The 18,740-nt window shown below is 38.6% G+C and overlaps 1 protein-coding gene across 1 annotated transcript; it reads left to right on the forward strand.

Moving 5' to 3' along the window:
* Positions 1–9,648: 9,648 nt before the first annotated feature.
* LOC148200277 (uncharacterized) lies at positions 9,649–12,997 on the forward strand. The gene is made up of 6 exons (XM_088112887.1): positions 9,649–10,079; positions 10,185–10,782; positions 10,963–11,257; positions 11,633–12,163; positions 12,404–12,818; positions 12,913–12,997. Exons 1-6 carry the CDS (start codon positions 9,649–9,651, stop codon positions 12,995–12,997), a joined length of 2,355 nt encoding a protein of 784 aa, XP_087969013.1.
* Positions 12,998–18,740: the final 5,743 nt, after the last annotated feature.

Below are 18,740 nucleotides of genomic sequence, written 5' to 3' on the forward strand. Positions count from 1 at the left end.
GGGAATGTTAGTATATTTATTGTATTTTATCATGATTATATTGTGTCAAGGGTTATCCTATTTATCATGATTATATTGTGTCTAGAATTACCCTATTTATCATGATTATATTGTGTCTAGGGTTATCCTATTTATCATGTAAGAGGGATCAATTAAGCCCTCTACAATTATTTTACAATTTAATTCTCAAGTGATATACTCCTCTGATTTAAATATATGTCATAAGTTCTATTATTTTTAAGTATAAATTCATTATTGTAAATTTTTAAATATAAAGATGTACAATAATTCATTTTCAATAATGTTTTGCTATTTATTTTATATTTTATATGTGATGCATCTACTTCAAATTTTTAATAAATAAAATGATTTATTGCCTTGATGAACCTTTTTATAATCATTATTCATTTAATAAAATTATGTGATATTTTATTTCATAATTGATTAAATTCATGATTTTTAGAAATCCTAAACTTATCTCATCTGTTCTTGATATTTAATGGGTTATTTCTAAACCCAATGAAATTGGATTCCCAATTTTATCAATAAAACTTATTATCCTATTCTCCCTTAATATATATATATATATATATATATATATATATATATATATATATATATATATATATATATATATATATATATATATATATTTTGATGATTGAACACTTATAATAAATGAGAAGTAAATTTTAATATTAAAAATACATAATGATAATAATAAATTGTGAATGAAAAGACAAAACATAATTATTTTTGAATTAAAAAAATTACAATAATAAAGTGATTTTAATTTAAAAAATATATGTAAGCATTGAAATTATTCTTGTGTGAAGATCACAAAGTGCTTCTTTACAATCCGAACAATAAAAAAAAAACTTTGTATATGGAGAGAAATTGATACCTTTGAAATCAAATATAATTTGTAAAGTTTTTAAATGGTATTGTATTTCGTCTACTTTTAACAAAAATCCCTTCTGAAATTAGGGGTTTTGGGTATAGACAGAATGAAGTGTTCGCACAGAGGCAATGGCGACGGCGTCGGCGACGGCGTCGACGACGTGGGAGGTGGGAAAAATAAAGCAAGTGAGCAAGTAGAACGCCACCACTCTCATGGTCACACGCTCCCACTTCCTCAAACTCAAGAATCACATCAACGGTAGGTAACATTATTACTCACTCTTTAATCTCTTCAATTCACATACAACTCTAAATTCAATTTTTCATCCCTAATTAACTAACCCTACATGAACCCTAGCTCCGTCGCAAACAGCCGCGAAGTCCTCGGCGAAGCCGCGACATACGGCAAGATGTTCGATGACCTCGGCCTGGCAGAGTGGGTCGTTAATACGTGTCGGGAGCTCGGAATGCGGATTCCACGACACGTGCAGCAGCGTTGCATACCGCCTATGCTAGAGGGTCGGCACGTGCTTGGCATCGACTAGACTGGGAGCGGAAAAACGACGACCTTCGTTCTTCCGATCTTACATCGACTCGCTGAGCACCCCTTCAGTGTTTTCACAATCGTAGTGACGGCCACGCGCGAACTGTCGTTCCAACTAGCAGAGCAGTTCCGCGCTCTAGGCTCTATCGTGCACCTCCGCATCACAGTTGTGGTAGGCGGCATGGATATGCTCAAGCAGGCGAAGGATTTGGTTGCGAGGCTGCACCTCGTCATTGCCACACTTGGGAGAATCCACGTCTTGCTCCGTGATAACCCTGATATTTCTTCTGTTTTCTCCAGAACCAAGGTAGTGAGCTTGTAATTCGATTTGGAACTGTGTTTGGATAAGTAGTTCGGTGTTGTTCTGGTTTTCAATTTATAGGTCCAAATGTAGATTTAAAACCAAAACTTCAAACAAAATTAATCTCTTTTGGCCACATTTAAACTTAGTTTTAATATATGCATTTTTTTCTTTAGGGTTGCGCATTGAGCGTTCGAATATATGAACCGTTTAATGAAAGATTTGTTTCTACTATTACTTTTAATCTAACGCACAACTTTGTGCTGGAACTCATTAAATGGATTTAGGGTTCATAAACCCTAATTATTCCTCCCGTTTTCTCCTGAAACAAGGTAATGAATGCCCTGATTTAAAGCAGATTTAGATAAGCATTTTAATTATACTCTTTTACCTATGGTATTGTTCATAATTATATGAATTAATATTTGACTTATGCTTATGCAGTTTCTTGTCTTGGATGAAGCAGATCGAGTTTTGGATGCTTGTTTTCAAGAGCAATTGAAAATTATCTTTTAGTGCTTACCTGAAAATCGACAAAATATGGTCTTTTCTACGACAACTACAAGTAGCTCTGGTTTCTGTCTCGTAATATCTGTCCAACGCCACACTCCGTCGTCGCCCGCCATCGTTCGCCGCTGGCCAACGTCGTCCGCCGCCGATGACCGTCCGACCACCGTCGTCGTCATCAGCCATTGTCCGTCGTCCGCTGTCGCCGGCCACCGTCATCCATTGCTGTCATAGTTTCGTTCGTCTAAACGCTTAGGGTTTTCTTGTTCCTTGCTCGTACTATTCGTCTTCTTCAGAAATGGCGTTTGGTAGTACTGTTTCCTTTTCTGGAAGTCCATGAATTACCTCCGATAAGCTAAATGGAAAACATTATCTACCATGGTCTGCTGCCGTCGAAATGTGGTTCCTTGGCTAAGGGCATTATGACCACCTTCAGCGAGATGGAAGCCATGTGCCTACTGAAAAAGCTGATCAGTGGAAACAAGCAGATTTCCAATTGTGTGCCCTGTTATGGCCAAGGGCATTATGACCACCTTGAGCGAGATGGAAGCCATGTGCCTACTGAAAAAGCTGATCAGTGGAAACAAGCAGATTTCCAATTGTGTGCCCTGTTATGGCAATCAGTGGAACCCAAACTTCTTGTATCTTTGAGGGCTTTCAAAACTTGTCACTCCTTTTGGAAGAAAGCCCAAAGCATTTATGCCAACGATATTCAACGTTTCTATGACACTACGAACAAGCTTGCATCTCTTAAAATGGCAGACCATGATATGGTATCCTTCATGGCTGAAGCCCAATCTACTGTCGAAGAACTCAAGATGTTTTTGGAAGTGGACCCATTAGAAAATATCAAAAAGAAACTAGACAAATTTTATATGGTATTGATCCTCTGTGCCCTACATCCCGCTTTTGATCATCTCAAAGATCAACTTCTAACTAGTCATGAGGTCCCCTCCATGGAAACATTGACCACTCGCCTTCTGCGTGTCTCGGTACCTCAAACTCAAGAAGCGCATGAACTAGTGGAACCATCTGTCATGGTTGCCACTCGAGGAAAAGGAGGACGTGGCACTAGAGGAAGAGGACGAGGAGGTCGGGGACATCCTCAATGCACATACTGTAAAAGGATGGGTCACACTCAAGAGAATTTCTACTCCTTACAAGGTTTCCCTTCCAAAAATCGCCAATATTTCGAAGACAGAAACTTCCACTTCGAAGACTGAAACGTCCACTTCTATGTTTTCTGAGGATGAATATCAAGAGTATTTAAGCTTAAAGTCTAACAGCTTAGCACAACCATCTCAATCTCCCAATACATCATTAGCCTGCGATTCTCAAATACTTCTTAGGCATTGAAGTAGCGCAATCAAAAGATGGAGTTGTAATCTCCCAAAGATATATTACAATAAACAAGCATGATTGATTGTAGACCGGTAGACAGTCCCATGGACCCAAACCAGAAATTAAGGACAGAAGAAGGTGAATTATTCTTCGATCTTGAGAGGTATAGGAGGCTAGTTGGAAAATTGATTTATCTCACTATTACAAGGCCAGATCTATCCTTTGCAGTTGGAGTGGTTAGTAAGTTCATGCAGGCTCCATGTGTTCACCATTGGAATTGTTATATGAAGATAAAGGAAGCATTTAGGTCTCTGGGTATTGTGATGTAGATTGGGCAGGTTCACCTATTAATAGACGGTCTACTACAGGATATTGTGTTCTTCTGGGAGGAAACATTATTTCATGGAAAAGTAAGAAATAAAATGTAGTAGCTCGATCAACCGCTGAAGCCGAGTATAGGATAATGACATCACTAACATGTGAACTTATATGGGTGAAACAATTCCTTCAAGAGGTTAAATTTTGTGACATCCATACGATGAAGATGTATTGTGACAATCAAGCTGCTCTCCACATTGCATCAAATCGAGTGTTTCACGAGAGGACTAAACGTATAGAAATTGATTATCCTTTTGTTCGTGAAAAGTTGTTGACTAAAGAAATATGCATCGAGTTTATTGGATCAAACGACCAACTCGCAGATGTATTGACCAAGTCATTAAGGGGTCCTCGAATTGAGTTTATTTGTTCCAAGTTTGGTACATACAATTTGTATGCTCTAGCTTGAGGAGGAGTGTTACTATATTTATCCTATTTTATCATGATTATTAGGGCTGGGCAAAAATAGCAGATCTGTACTGTACTATAGTTAACTATACTATATTATACTTAAAAAAACTGATCCACTTTTACTAAAAGTTCAGTATACTATTTTATGGTTTAGTTTTTAAAAACTGAACTTATAACAGTTTCGGTTCAGTTAACTGTGAGAATTGTATCTACTCTTTTATCTTCTCTAGTTCCCGTTCAATTGTTCCGTCTTGCTAAGAAAACGTTAATATTAATAAAAGAAACCGTTCAAATAAAAAATTAATAATGAATTTTTTAAGACAAAATATTTTTATCACAAATTTTTATATTTTTTTATCAATAAACATATAATACTTTTTAAATAATATTATTTTAAGTAATAAAAGTAAAATATATTTTTTTAAATTTTATTTTATTAAATGATTAAGTAATATAAATCATAAAAAAAAGACTATATAAAAAAAATAATACTTTAAATATATTATATTCTTTAACATATTATTAAATATGTAAAAATATGTTAAAAATTTTTTTAATGATATTAAAACGTGTGTAAGCGCACACACTAAAATAACTATTTATTTTAAAAATTAACTTACTTTAAAATAAATATCAATATTATTATTTTTAAATGATAGTATTTTACATACTAAAACTAAAATATATTTTTTAACGTTAAATTTTATTAAATAAATATATAATAAAATATCATAAAAAAAATAGTAATGTAGTAAAAATAATTAATATTATAGAAATATCAAATGACAAAAAAATTAACAAACGTTATTAAAACTAATTTTTCTAGTATCATCTTTTATTATATTATAATAATTAATAAATATTAGTTTAATTTTTACATAATAAAATATAAATAATAAATAATTGATTAATAAAAAAATTTTACGAGGGAACAAAATAAATATAAATACAAAATTATTTTAAAATAAAATAAGTAAATAAAAAGATAAAATAAATTATATACACATATAAAACAAAAAAATATAAATAAAAAATTAAAAAAATAAATATGAAAGTAAAATAACATTCATGACAAAATAAATATAAAATATAAAATAAAAAATAAAAATAAAATAAAATAAATAAATAAATAATAAAATAATTTCAATACACATATAATGATAAAAGAAATATAAATAAAATAGAAAATAATAATATCAAATGATTAAAAAGTTAATTTGTACGACACTTATGAATAAAATAAAATAAATATTAAAATAAATTTCAATTAAAAAGAAGATGTATTGTTATACTATTCAGTTTAAAAACTAGTACAATTCAGTTTAAAATCTAGTACAATTCAGTTTAAAATTATTATAGTTAGTAGTTCAGTTTAGTTTCTATTGTAGTTTAGTACAATTTAGTATAGTTCAGTTCAGTCCAGTTTGATAAAACAAAGGTTTAATCCTTTTCGACATCCCTATTTATGTACGAATGTCTCAATTGGGTCCTCGTTTTCTAAAGTGTATCAAAATGGTCCCTAATTTTGAAAATTGATAGCAATTGAGTCCTTTCCGTTAAGTTGGTTGAACGGCGTTAAAAAAATTGCTGAGTGGATGCTGACATGACGAACGAACGCTCGTCCACCAGCGAACGAACGCTCGTCCACCAGAGAACGAACGCTTGTCGACCTCTTACTGCTGGACGACCGTTCGTTCCACACTGGACGACCGTTCGTTCGGTGGTCGACGAGCGTTCGTTCACTGATGGACGAGCGTTCGTTCGCTGATGGACGAGCGTTCGTTCGCTGGTGGACGAGCGTTCGTTCGTCATCTCAGTATCCACTCAGCAATTTTTTTAACGCCGTTCAGCCAACTTAACGGAAAGGACTCAATTGCTATCAATTTTCAAAATTAGGGACCATTTTGATACACTTTAGAAAACGAGGACCCAATTGAGACATTCGTACATAAATAGGGATGTCGAAAAGGATTAAACCTAAAACAAAAAACAGTTCAGTTCAGTTTGTCTGAACTGTTTTATAGTTCAGTACAGATTTTAGTAGCACAGTACAATTCAGTTCTATTTGCCCACCCCTAATGATTATATTGTGTTAAGGGTTACCCTATTTATCATGATTATATTGTGTGAGACCCTGGATAATTAGCAAAGCTAATTCTGACACCACACCAATTACGCACGCCACGTCACACACTAGTGCATTAAAAACGCACCAAACTCTGCATGCACACACGCCACTTGTCACGTTGGAAGCTTCCATTTCAGAGTTTGGTATGCAGGTGTCAGTTTGGGAGACGTTCGTTCAAACGAATGTGAGTTAAACAAAATCAGATTTTTTGAAAACTCTCTCTCTCACCTGCACCATTCATCTTCTACCTCTGAAACCCAAACCTCCATTTTCTCCATCTTCTCTCTAAAGCTTCCAACTTCTCTCTACGATAAATCTCACTTTTATTCTCCAATCACAGTTTCAGAACCATAGGAACGCTCTCTGAGACGTGGGCGTTATTTTGAACCGAATAGAAGTAGGATCTAAACTGGTAAGTTCTCTCTTCCCGTCATTCGTCCTTAGGTTTCTGGAAAAAATAGGGTTTTTAGTTGCATGCAAGCATGTATTCTAAGTGTTCTGTATTCCGTGGTTAGATTCTGTTTTGGAAGAGTCAAGAACCTAAGAAAAGCTTGTTGAACGAAGCCACTTTTACATCTAGGACAAGTTTGGTTGCCAATCCGGGTAAGGGAAGCTTATATGTTTAATTTATACTTGCATGTTGTGTAATCTGGATTGCATGTATGAAAAGTATGAAGTTTGAGCTGTTATGGACGTTTACTGATATCTGGTATGAATTCTGGTTTTGATTGATCTGTCATGAACGAGCACTGCCTGTATGTATTAAATACATTGTGGACTTTGATTGAAATGCATGTTGATTTGATTACGTATGAATGGAGTATGGTTATTGTATAGTTGGAATGATTAAAATGATGAGATCTATATGATGATGATATTTAAGGTGAATTAAATCTGGAATGAAAGTTATAAAGTTTATAAATTTGAAATCTGGAAGAATTTTCTAAGGTTGAGAAATCTGAAATTTTATTCATCCCCTTTGATAAATGACGCTCGTCACTGTACGGTCTTAAACCGTTCGGTTTCCCCTTAAAATAACTTAGAATGGGATTCCTTCATTTGGAAAGAATTCTGCTCGAGAACGAGCGTCCCCATTTGAGTGAATGAGCGTTCGACCTTATGTCGAGCGTTCGTCTTTGATAGCGTTCGGCCTTATGTCGAGCGTTCGTCTTTGATAGCGTTCGGCCTTATGTCGAGCGTTCGTCTTTGATAGCGTTCGGCCTTATGTCGAGCGTTCGTCTTTGATAGCGTTCGGCCTTATGTCGAGCGATCGTCTTTGATAGCGTTCGGCCTTATGTCGAGCGTTCGTCTTTGATAGCGTTCGGCCTTATGTCGAGCGTTCGTCTTTGATAGCGTTCGGCCTTATGTCTAGCGTTCGTCTTTGATAGCGTTCGGTCTTATGTCGAACGTTCGTCTTAAACGGCGCATGGTATTCTACCAAGCGTTCGTCCGAAATAGCGCTCGGCCTTATAACAAGCGTCCGTTCTAAATCGCGCAAGGTCTCATATTAAGCGCTCGTACTGCTTGGATATGTATTTGATAAATTAGCGTTCGTACTAAAGTATTAGACATTCATTCTCTGTACGTCCGTTATATCTCTGGCCTTAGTTTTCATTATGCAACCATCTTCAAATATGATTCTAAGTATTCTTGACACTCCATTGTATATTAAATCTGGTTCATGTGTTATCACAAATATTTTCTAAGTATCAGTATACTTCAAGTCGAGTCCGTTCATTTAACTGGTCACACAGGGAGTCACGTCCGTCCATTCAGTACTATATTTGAACGTTCGTCCTATTTCTTCAAAGGACTGAACGTTCGTTCTTTTGTACTCTTAAAGTTAAATATGAGATTGATTATGAGTTATGATAAATTACAGAGCGAACGTTATATTAAGTGATTTTATTATTATGGAATTTAAACGAGCGTTCCATGGAGGAACGACTCAGATGTATTAAATGTGAAATTTGGTAAAGTATGAACCTGGATAAGTTAAGCCTCGCGGTCCATCCTGATATTCCGTGATACGCCTCTTCAAGTAGAAGGGGGTATTCATGCGTGGGAATGGCAGGAGGCCCTAGTCCGCTTGAGTACTTTGGACAGATAGGGTTAACCTCGAGTGGCAGCTGTGAGATTAAATCAGTTACTACACCACTCGAGTGCAAGGACGCTTGTAACTACATGGTTCATACAGTCCGGACGGTCTGTCTTATATATGTATTTTTATGATTGTTATTGGATAAGTCACATGTTGTATGTGTGAATTGAAATGTAAATGTATGTGTTGATTGTATAAATTAAATATTATAAGCTTACCCTTGCATTTCCATTGTGTTGTCTACTGTCCATGTATATTCCGTCTTGTCAAAATGCAATGATCATCCGTTGTGGGTGTGAGCAGATGGTGGTGCGTCCCTTGAACAAATGCTGGAAGAAGAAAATTTGGATGAAGCAAATCTGGTGGAGGTTGAAGTGAAGGCCGAGCCTTAGAGTGCTCGATAAATTTGAATTGTAAATGTTAGTGTAGAAAGAACGTTCGGCCAAGTATTTTGTAAGGCCGTTCGTCTTAACCATATATTCCTCTATTTTTACGTACGTTGTTTTATATATCAAAGAACGCTCGTTCCAGGTTTTCCCTTGTATGCGTTATGCGCGTTCTTTTGTGCTGATGCCGTTCGACTTTTAATCCTGTTTAATGCAAAGACTGTTTATGTTAGTGTTAATTGTAATTAATTCTCAATTATGGTAATTACTGTATTTTGGGATGTTACATTAGTGGTATCAGAGCAGTTTTGTTCTCTTAAGGACACTGTAGGGTTATGAGTGCACTGTGTTTTTGCTGTGTGCTTATTGGATGTTTAATGAGTTATTATTGCTTTAACTCTTAGACATAACTAACGCTCGTTTTTCTCTATATCCAGAGAACCAATGGCACCTAGATTGCCTCCCCCTCCTCAACCGAATGAACCTGATGGTTCCAACAACTCTAGATTGTTGGAGAACGTCATTGAGAGACTCCAACAACAAAATACCACCCTCATGGAACAAAACGCCACCCTGATGCAGCAAAACCAAGCTGCTATGCAAGGTTTGGAGGCCTCGCGTGTTAATTCTGAAAACACGCAAAGGCAATTGATGGAGATCTTGGCTGCCACTAGAGGTACGCCTGGAGCTTCTTCTTCAAACGCCACTCAACATGCTACCCAACCCAGTGCTGAATGGAGTTTGGAGAGTTTTCTCCAGCACCATCCGTCCAAGTTTAGTGGCAAGTGTCTTCCGGATGAAGCGGACCAGTGGCTGAGAGATATGGAGAGAATTTTCAACGCCAAGAGATGTCCGGATGAAAACCGCTTGGCGTATACGGAGTACTTGCTGACTGGAGAATCCAGCCACTGGTGGGCGAGCGCCAGAGCCATTCTGACGGACGCTCACCAGCAGATTACTTGGGAAGTGTTCAAAAACAAATTCTATGAAGAGTACTTCCCTGACAGTGTCCGTTTTGCAAAGGAGGTTGAGTTTTTACAGCTGGTTCAGGGGGGAATGTCAGTTTCTGAATATACGAACAAGTTCAAACACTTGATTCGCTTCAATACAATGGCCACTAGTGAGGAGTGGCAGTGCAGAAAATTTGAGAACGGTCTACGCAGTGATCTGAAGGTTGTGATTTCCAGTTTGTGTATCCGAACGTTCCCTGCTATGGTTGAGAGGGCCAAGGTGTTGGAGAAGAACTTGGCAGAGGCGGAACGGCACAAGAAACAGCAAACAGTAAGGGGGCCGATTGTCTCAAGGGGAAATGTGAATCAGAGAGGATCCCCTTACGCTCGTCCAGCAGTTAACGCGAGTGGATCTCAAGCCTTGGTTCCTGCTGGACAGTCTGGGCAGCAAGGTAGCATTGTATGTTACAAGTGTGGAGGGCCACATTATCGTTCGTCATGTCCTCAACTGGTTGGAGTAAAATATTGCACTCGGTGTAGGCGAAATGGCCATCTGGAGAACGAGTGCAACATGGGCGGACGCGCAGTAATGAGGCCGCCGAACGCTGGGAGAAATCAACAAGGAAGAGGTGGTCGAGCCCAAGCTACTGGACGGGTATATGCAATCACTGGAGCGGAGGCAGCGAGCTCAGGTACGCTCGTCACTGGTACCTGCCTAGTTCATGGAATACCTTACTGTGTGTTATTTGATTCTGGGGCGACGCACTCCTTCATCTCGAAGGCATGTGTTGAAAAGCTGGGAATTGTGGAGAGAGATATGCAGTTCGACTTGGTGGTATCAACACCAGCGGCTGGAGAGCTTAGGACATCTACCGTGTGCATTAGATGTCCTATTGTGGTTGAGGGGCATAGCTATAAGGTGAACTTAATCTGTTTACCTTTGAAGGACTTGGAAATCATTCTAGGGATGGATTGGTTGGCTGCCAACCACATTCTCATAGATTGTGGCAATAAGGAGTTAGTATTTCCTGACGATGATGAAGAATGCGTAGGTGTGACGCTCGGTCAATTGAAAGAAGATATTATGGAGGGCGCGTCTTGCTTCTTGATCATGACGCATGAAGACCAAGAGTTGGGAGAATTGAGGCAAGAACGAGCGTCCGTTGTTGACAGTAAAGAACGAACGTCCATTTTGGAGGAATTCCAGGACGTTTTTCCAGAGGAAATACCAGGGTTACCTCCTGTGCGTGAGATTGAATTCACCATTGACCTGGTGACCACAGCAGCCCCTATATCTGTTCAACCGTACCGTATGGCGCCTGCAAAGTTGGTTGAACTCAAAAAGCAGATTGAAGAGCTAATGGAGAAGCAATTCATAAGACCGAGCGTATCGCCCTGGGGAGCGCCTGTGCTCTTAGTGAAGAAGAAGGATGGCAGCTCTCGGTTATGTATAGACTACAGGCAATTGAACAAGCTGACCATCAAGAACAAATACCCTTTGCCAAGGATTGATGACTTGTTGGATCAACTGCATGGGGCAACGGTGTTCTCTAAGATTGATTTGCGTTCGGGATATCACCAAATCAGGGTGAAGGAGGACGACATCCAGAAGACTGCTTTCAGGTCGCGTTATGGACACTATGAGTATGTAGTGATGCCATTTGGAGTAACAAACGCTCCTGCAGTGTTCATGGATTATATGAACCGCATCTTCCGGCCGTACCTGAACAAGTTCGTGGTCGTTTTTATAGATGATATTCTCATCTACTCTAAGACACAAGCCGAACATGAAGAACACTTGAGGGCAGTGCTGAGCGTGTTGAGGGAAAAAGAGTTGTATGCAAAGCTGTCCAAGTGTGAATTTTGGATGAAGGAGGTGCAGTTTTTGGGCCATGTGGTCTCGGCTGAAGGAATTTCCGTGGATCCATCTAAGGTAAGAGCAGTGTTGGATTGGAAAAGCCCGCGTTCGGTTACGGAAGTGAGGAGTTTTGTTGGACTTGCGGGCTACTATAGACGCTTCATAGAGGGATTCGCCAAGATAGTGGCTCCGCTTACCCAGTTGACTAGAAAGGATCAGCCGTTCGCATGGACTGATCTGTGTGAAGAGCGTTTCCAAGAGCTGAAAGTGAAGTTGACGAGCGCTCCTGTACTGATCATTCCGGACACGTCCAAGCCATTTGAAGTCTACTGTGACGCGTCTCATCAAGGGTTGGGCTGTGTGCTTATGCAAGAGAGACGAGCGGTAGCGTACGCGTCTCGTCAGTTGAAGATTCACGAACGCAACTATCCAACGCACGACCTGGAATTGGCAGCGGTCGTCTTTGCACTGAAGATTTGGAGGCATTATTTGTACGGATCTACATTCCAAGTTTTCAGAGACCACAAGAGCCTCAAATATTTGTTTGATCAGAAGGAGCTGAATATGAGGCAAAGACGTTGGTTAGAATTTTTGAAAGACTATGAATTTGAGTTGCTTTATCACCCTGGAAAAGCCAATGTAGTGGCGGACGCTCTAAGCAGGAAGGCAGTGCATGCCTCGGTTATGATGGTGAAAGAGTTAAGTTTAGTGGAGAGTTTCAGAGATCTAAGGTTACAGTTCGAATTAGAACCGAACAGCATCAAGTTCTTTAACCTTAGGATATCCAACAATGTATTTGATCGTATCAGGATGAAGCAACGCGAGGACGAGGACCTGGTGAAGATTTTAAGTACGCTCGGTTCGAATCAAGCCAAAGAATTCAATACGGGGACGGACGGCCTATTACGATACTTGGATAGGACGTGCGTTCCTAATGATGGCGAGCTGAAGCGGATCATATTGGAAGAAGCGCATCATAGTCGTCTTAGCATACATCCCGGTATGACTAAGATGTATAAGGATCTTAGGCAGTCGTTCTGGTGGCCTGGAATGAAGAGTGATGTCGCTCGCTTTGTGGCATCTTGCTTGACCTGTCAACGTGCAAAGGCTGAACACCAACGACCAGGCGGATTGCTTCAACAATTGGAGATTCCTGAATGGAAATGGGACAACATTTCCATGGACTTTGTGACTCATCTACCACGAACGGTTAGGAATCATGACTCAATCTGGGTGATCGTGGACAGACTAACGAAGAGCGCCCACTTCCTGCCCGTGAACTTGAAGATGTCAATGACTAATTTGGCTAAGTTGTATATCAATGAGATCGTTCGTCTTCATGGAGTGCCTTCAAGTATCATTTCTGACCGAGACACGAGATTCACATCTCGGTTTTGGCAATCGTTACAAGGTGAATTAGGAAGCAGACTGCAGATGAGTTCAGCATATCATCCACAAACGGACGGTCAGTCCGAACGTACCATCCAGACACTAGAAGATTTATTGAGGACGTGCGTCCTAGACCACTTAGGCGCATGGGATGAGGTCTTGCCACTGGTGGAGTTCACTGATAACAGTTGAAAAACTGTTATTTTCATGCTTAAAAGTGATACTAAAAGCAACCTTTAGACTTAGAAACTAGCTTAAAATCATGCATTTTGTTTATATTTTCAGAAATAAGAGAGCTGGACAGGTTTATGCTTGATTTGAGTGTTTTTGTGCAGGTTTTGAGGTGAATTTGGTGAAAGAAGTGAAGAATGAGAGAGAGGACATTAGAAAAGACAAGAAAGAGTGCAAAAAGGAGAAGTCGAAGGCACCGCTCAGCGGCAAACTACCGCTGAGCGGCACTCAAGAGGTGGCGTTGGAACCGCTAAGGGGCAAATGGCCGTTGAGGGGAAGAAAGAAGACGCGTAACCACCGCTGAGCGGTAAATGGCGCTGAGCGGCACTTTTTGGGCTTGGACTTTTGTAATCTTTTGTAACTCTAGATTAGTATATAAGGGCTTGCACGTCCTTTAGTTAGACATCTTTGGCAGAAACGAGGCAAACACTCTCTCTTTCACCCCTTTGAAGGAGGATCTTGGATGCTCAGGCTACCTCTTCCACTTTATTGGGTTTATTCTTTCATACTTTCATTGTTATTCATCTAGGTTCACCATGAATATGGTGAACTAAACCTTGTATGTTTGTTGGGGAATCAATGTAATCTCTTGAAGCTCTCATATATGGATTTGTTGAATACATCTTTGAATTAAGACATATGCTTTCTTTTCATCATTAGTTAGGGTTTTTCCTCTTTGCTCAATGCTTGCATTGTTTAACTCATTCTAATGCATGATTATTGGTTTTGTTGATACGGACACGTACGGGGAAATCTAGATCCGGGGAATTTCTCCCAATATTTTACTGACAACATTATATTGGTTGCCTTAAGCTCCTGCACTCATGAACTAATCATTAGGAATGCTAGGAATTGTATGAACTATTTGATTAGGGAGAAGCCATCTAGAATGGTACATTAGAGAGTGGCATTAACAATGATGATTTGAAAGAGGAATTCCTAAAATATATGAGAGTGGATGAGATGAAATTGACCCCCAACAACATATTCATTCATTTAATCCATTGAAAGTGTTTATCTTATGTCTTTGCCATTGATCAATTCATGCATACATGTTTATTTTCGTCTTGCATATTAAAATTTCAATCATTGTTTTCTTAAGTCTTAGCTAATCAAGAAATCACATAACTAAACTAGGCCGTGAGTCCTTTGGGAAGAACGATACTTGGTCTTACCAAGTTTTATTACTTGAACGATTCGGTCATACTTGCCGATTGTGAAACAAGTTTGTGACATCATATTTTGGTGCTTACAAATTTGTCCATCATTCACGTACAACAATAGTTTCCAGTCTAGCATTGGAATGGCGCCGTTTGAAGCTCTCTATGGGAGGAAATGCCGAACACCACTTTGCTGGTTCCAAGAGGGAGAGAACGTGCTAACTGGACCTGAACTCATCCAGCAAACAACCGAGAAGGTTAAGTTGATCCAAGATAGATTAAAGACGTCCTTGAGCAGGCAGAAATCCTATGCGGATAGAAGAAGAAGACCATTGGAGTTTGCTGCAGGAGACCATGTGTTCTTGAGACTGAATCCGATCACGGGAGTAGGCAGAGTAGTACGTCCAAAGAAGCTGTCTCCCAAGTTCATAGGGCCGTACCAGATTTTGAAGAAGATTGGACCAGTAGCTTATGAACTTGCCTTGCCTCCTCAACTATCAAATCTGCATCCGGTCTTCCATGTCTCTCAACTTCGGAAGTATATAGCAAATCCATCACATGTACTGGAGTTAGAAGACATTCAACTGCGTCCAGACCGAACGTTGGAGTTACAGCCAGTACGTATTGAAGACGTTCGCACCAAGCTACACAAAGGAAAAGACATTCGTTTAGTGAAGGTGGTGTGGGACGCTAAAACTGGTGACTCAACATGGGAAGTAGAGAGCGCCATGAAGGACTTGTATCCACACCTATTCACGGGTAAGTTCTAAATTTTCGAGGACGAAAATTTTTGTAGTGAGGGAGAATGTGAGACCCTGGATAATTAGCAAAGCTAATTCTGACACCACACCAATTACGCACGCCACGTCACACACTAGTGCATTAAAAACGCACCAAACTCTGCATGCACACACGCCACTTGTCACGTTGGAAGCTTCCATTTCAGAGTTTGGTATGCAGGTGTCAGTTTGGGAGACGTTCGTTCAAACGAATGTGAGTTAAACAAAATCAGATTTTTTGAAAACTCTCTCTCTCACCTGCACCATTCATCTTCTACCTCTGAAACCCAAACCTCCATTTTCTCCATCTTCTCTCTAAAGCTTCCAACTTCTCTCTACGATAAATCTCACTTTTATTCTCCAATCACAGTTTCAGAACCATAGGAACGCTCTCTGAGACGTGGGCGTTATTTTGAACCGAATAGAAGTAGGATCTAAACTGGTAAGTTCTCTCTTCCCGTCATTCGTCCTTAGGTTTCTGGAAAAAATAGGGTTTTTAGTTGCATGCAAGCATGTATTCTAAGTGTTCTGTATTCCGTGGTTAGATTCTGTTTTGGAAGAGTCAAGAACCTAAGAAAAGCTTGTTGAACGAAGCCACTTTTACATCTAGGACAAGTTTGGTTGCCAATCCGGGTAAGGGAAGCTTATATGTTTAATTTATACTTGCATGTTGTGTAATCTGGATTGCATGTATGAAAAGTATGAAGTTTGAGCTGTTATGGACGTTTACTGATATCTGGTATGAATTCTGGTTTTGATTGATCTGTCATGAACGAGCACTGCCTGTATGTATTAAATACATTGTGGACTTTGATTGAAATGCATGTTGATTTGATTACGTATGAATGGAGTATGGTTATTGTATAGTTGGAATGATTAAAATGATGAGATCTATATGATGATGATATTTAAGGTGAATTAAATCTGGAATGAAAGTTATAAAGTTTATAAATTTGAAATCTGGAAGAATTTTCTAAGGTTGAGAAATCTGAAATTTTATTCATCCCCTTTGATAAATGACGCTCGTCACTGTACGGTCTTAAACCGTTCGGTTTCCCCTTAAAATAACTTAGAATGGGATTCCTTCATTTGGAAAGAATTCTGCTCGAGAACGAGCGTCCCCATTTGAGTGAATGAGCGTTCGACCTTATGTCGAGCGTTCGTCTTTGATAGCGTTCGGCCTTATGTCGAGCGTTCGTCTTTGATAGCGTTCGGCCTTATGTCGAGCGTTCGTCTTTGATAGCGTTCGGCCTTATGTCGAGCGTTCGTCTTTGATAGCGTTCGGCCTTATGTCGAGCGATCGTCTTTGATAGCGTTCGGCCTTATGTCGAGCGTTCGTCTTTGATAGCGTTCGGCCTTATGTCGAGCGTTCGTCTTTGATAGCGTTCGGCCTTATGTCGAGCGTTCGTCTTTGATAGCGTTCGGTCTTATGTCGAACGTTCGTCTTAAACGGCGCATGGTATTCTACCAAGCGTTCGTCCGAAATAGCGCTCGGCCTTATAACGAGCGTCCGTTCTAAATCGCGCAAGGTCTCATATTAAGCGCTCGTACTACTTGGATATGTATTTGATAAATTAGCGTTCGTACTAAAGTATTAGACATTCATTCTCTGTACGTCCGTTATATCTCTGGCCTTAGTTTTCATTATGCAACCATCTTCAAATATGATTCTAAGTATTCTTGACACTCCATTGTATATTAAATCTGGTTCATGTGTTATCACAAATATTTTCTAAGTATCAGTATACTTCAAGTCGAGTCCGTTCATTTAACTGGTCACACAGGGAGTCACGTCCGTCCATTCAGTACTATATTTGAACGTTCGTCCTATTTCTTCAAAGGACTGAACGTTCGTTCTTTTGTACTCTTAAAGTTAAATATGAGATTGATTATGAGTTATGATAAATTACAGAGCGAACGTTATATTAAGTGATTTTATTATTATGGAATTTAAACGAGCGTTCCATGGAGGAACGACTCAGATGTATTAAATGTGAAATTTGGTAAAGTATGAACCTGGATAAGTTAAGCCTCGCGGTCCATCCTGATATTCCGTGATACGCCTCTTCAAGTAGAAGGGGGTATTCATGCGTGGGAATGGCAGGAGGCCCTAGTCCGCTTGAGTACTTTGGACAGATAGGGTTAACCTCGAGTGGCAGCTGTGAGATTAAATCAGTTACTACACCACTCGGGTGCAAGGACGCTTGTAACTACATGGTTCATACAGTCCGGACGGTCTGTCTTATATATGTATTTTTATGATTGTTATTGGATAAGTCACATGTTGTATGTGTGAATTGAAATGTAAATGTATGTGTTGATTGTATAAATTAAATATTATAAGCTTACCCTTGCATTTCCATTGTGTTGTCTACTGTCCATGTATATTCCGTCTTGTCAAAATGCAATGATCATCCGTTGTGGGTGTGAGCAGATGGTGGTGCGTCCCTTGAACAAATGCTGGAAGAAGAAAATTTGGATGAAGCAAATCTGGTGGAGGTTGAAGTGAAGGCCGAGCCTTAGAGTGCTCGATAAATTTGAATTGTAAATGTTAGTGTAGAAAGAACGTTCGGCCAAGTATTTTGTAAGGCCGTTCGTCTTAACCATATATTCCTCTATTTTTACGTACGTTGTTTTATATATCAAAGAACGCTCGTTCCAGGTTTTCCCTTGTATGCGTTATGCGCGTTCTTTTATGCTGATGCCGTTCGACTTTTAATCCTGTTTAATGCAAAGACTGTTTATGTTACTGTTAATTGTAATTAATTCTCAATTATGGTAATTACTGTATTTTGGGATGTTACATATTGTGTCTAGAATTATCATATTTATCATTATTATATTGTGTCTAGGGTTACCCTATTTATCATGTAAGAGGGATCAATTAAGCTCTCTAGAATTATTTTACAGTTTAATTCTCAAGTTATATATTCCTCTGATTTAAATATACGTCATAAGATCTATTATTTTTAAGTATAAAATCATTATTGTAAATTTTTAAATATAAAGATATAAAATAATTCATTTTGAATTATGTTTTGTTATTTATTTTATATTTTATATGTGATGCATCTCCTTCAAATTTTTTAATAAATAAAATGATTTATTGCCTTGATGAACCTTTTTACAATCATTATTCATTTAATCAATTTATCTGATATTTTATTTCATAATTGATTAAATTGATGATTTTTAGAAACCCTAAACTTATCTCATCTTTTCTTGATATTTAATGGGTTATTTATAAACCCAATTAAATTGGATTCCCCAATTTTATCAATAAAAGGAATTCTCCTATTCTGTAAGACCTGTGTAAAATAAAAATATACTTTTATTTTATTATATTTTGTGTTACTAAATAATTAATTATGATACG

Source organism: Vigna umbellata, chromosome 4 (assembly GCF_029865625.1).
Source record: "Vigna umbellata cultivar VRB3 chromosome 4, Vumbellata_1.0, whole genome shotgun sequence".
Classification (NCBI taxonomy): Eukaryota; Viridiplantae; Streptophyta; class Magnoliopsida; order Fabales; family Fabaceae; genus Vigna; species Vigna umbellata.

Excerpts from the sequence above, each read along its gene's own strand:
- LOC148200277 (XM_088112887.1), top strand. The coding sequence starts at position 9,649 with ATGGAGATCTTGGCTGCCACTAGAGGTACGCCTGGAGCTTCTTCTTCA. Across the intron at positions 10,080-10,184 it reads GTTTCTGAATATACGAACAA|TTTGTGTATCCGAACGTTCC; the intron begins GTTCAAACACTT and ends TGTGATTTCCAG. Across the intron at positions 11,258-11,632 it reads TATATCTGTTCAACCGTACC|TGTTCATGGATTATATGAAC; the intron begins GTATGGCGCCTG and ends ACGCTCCTGCAG.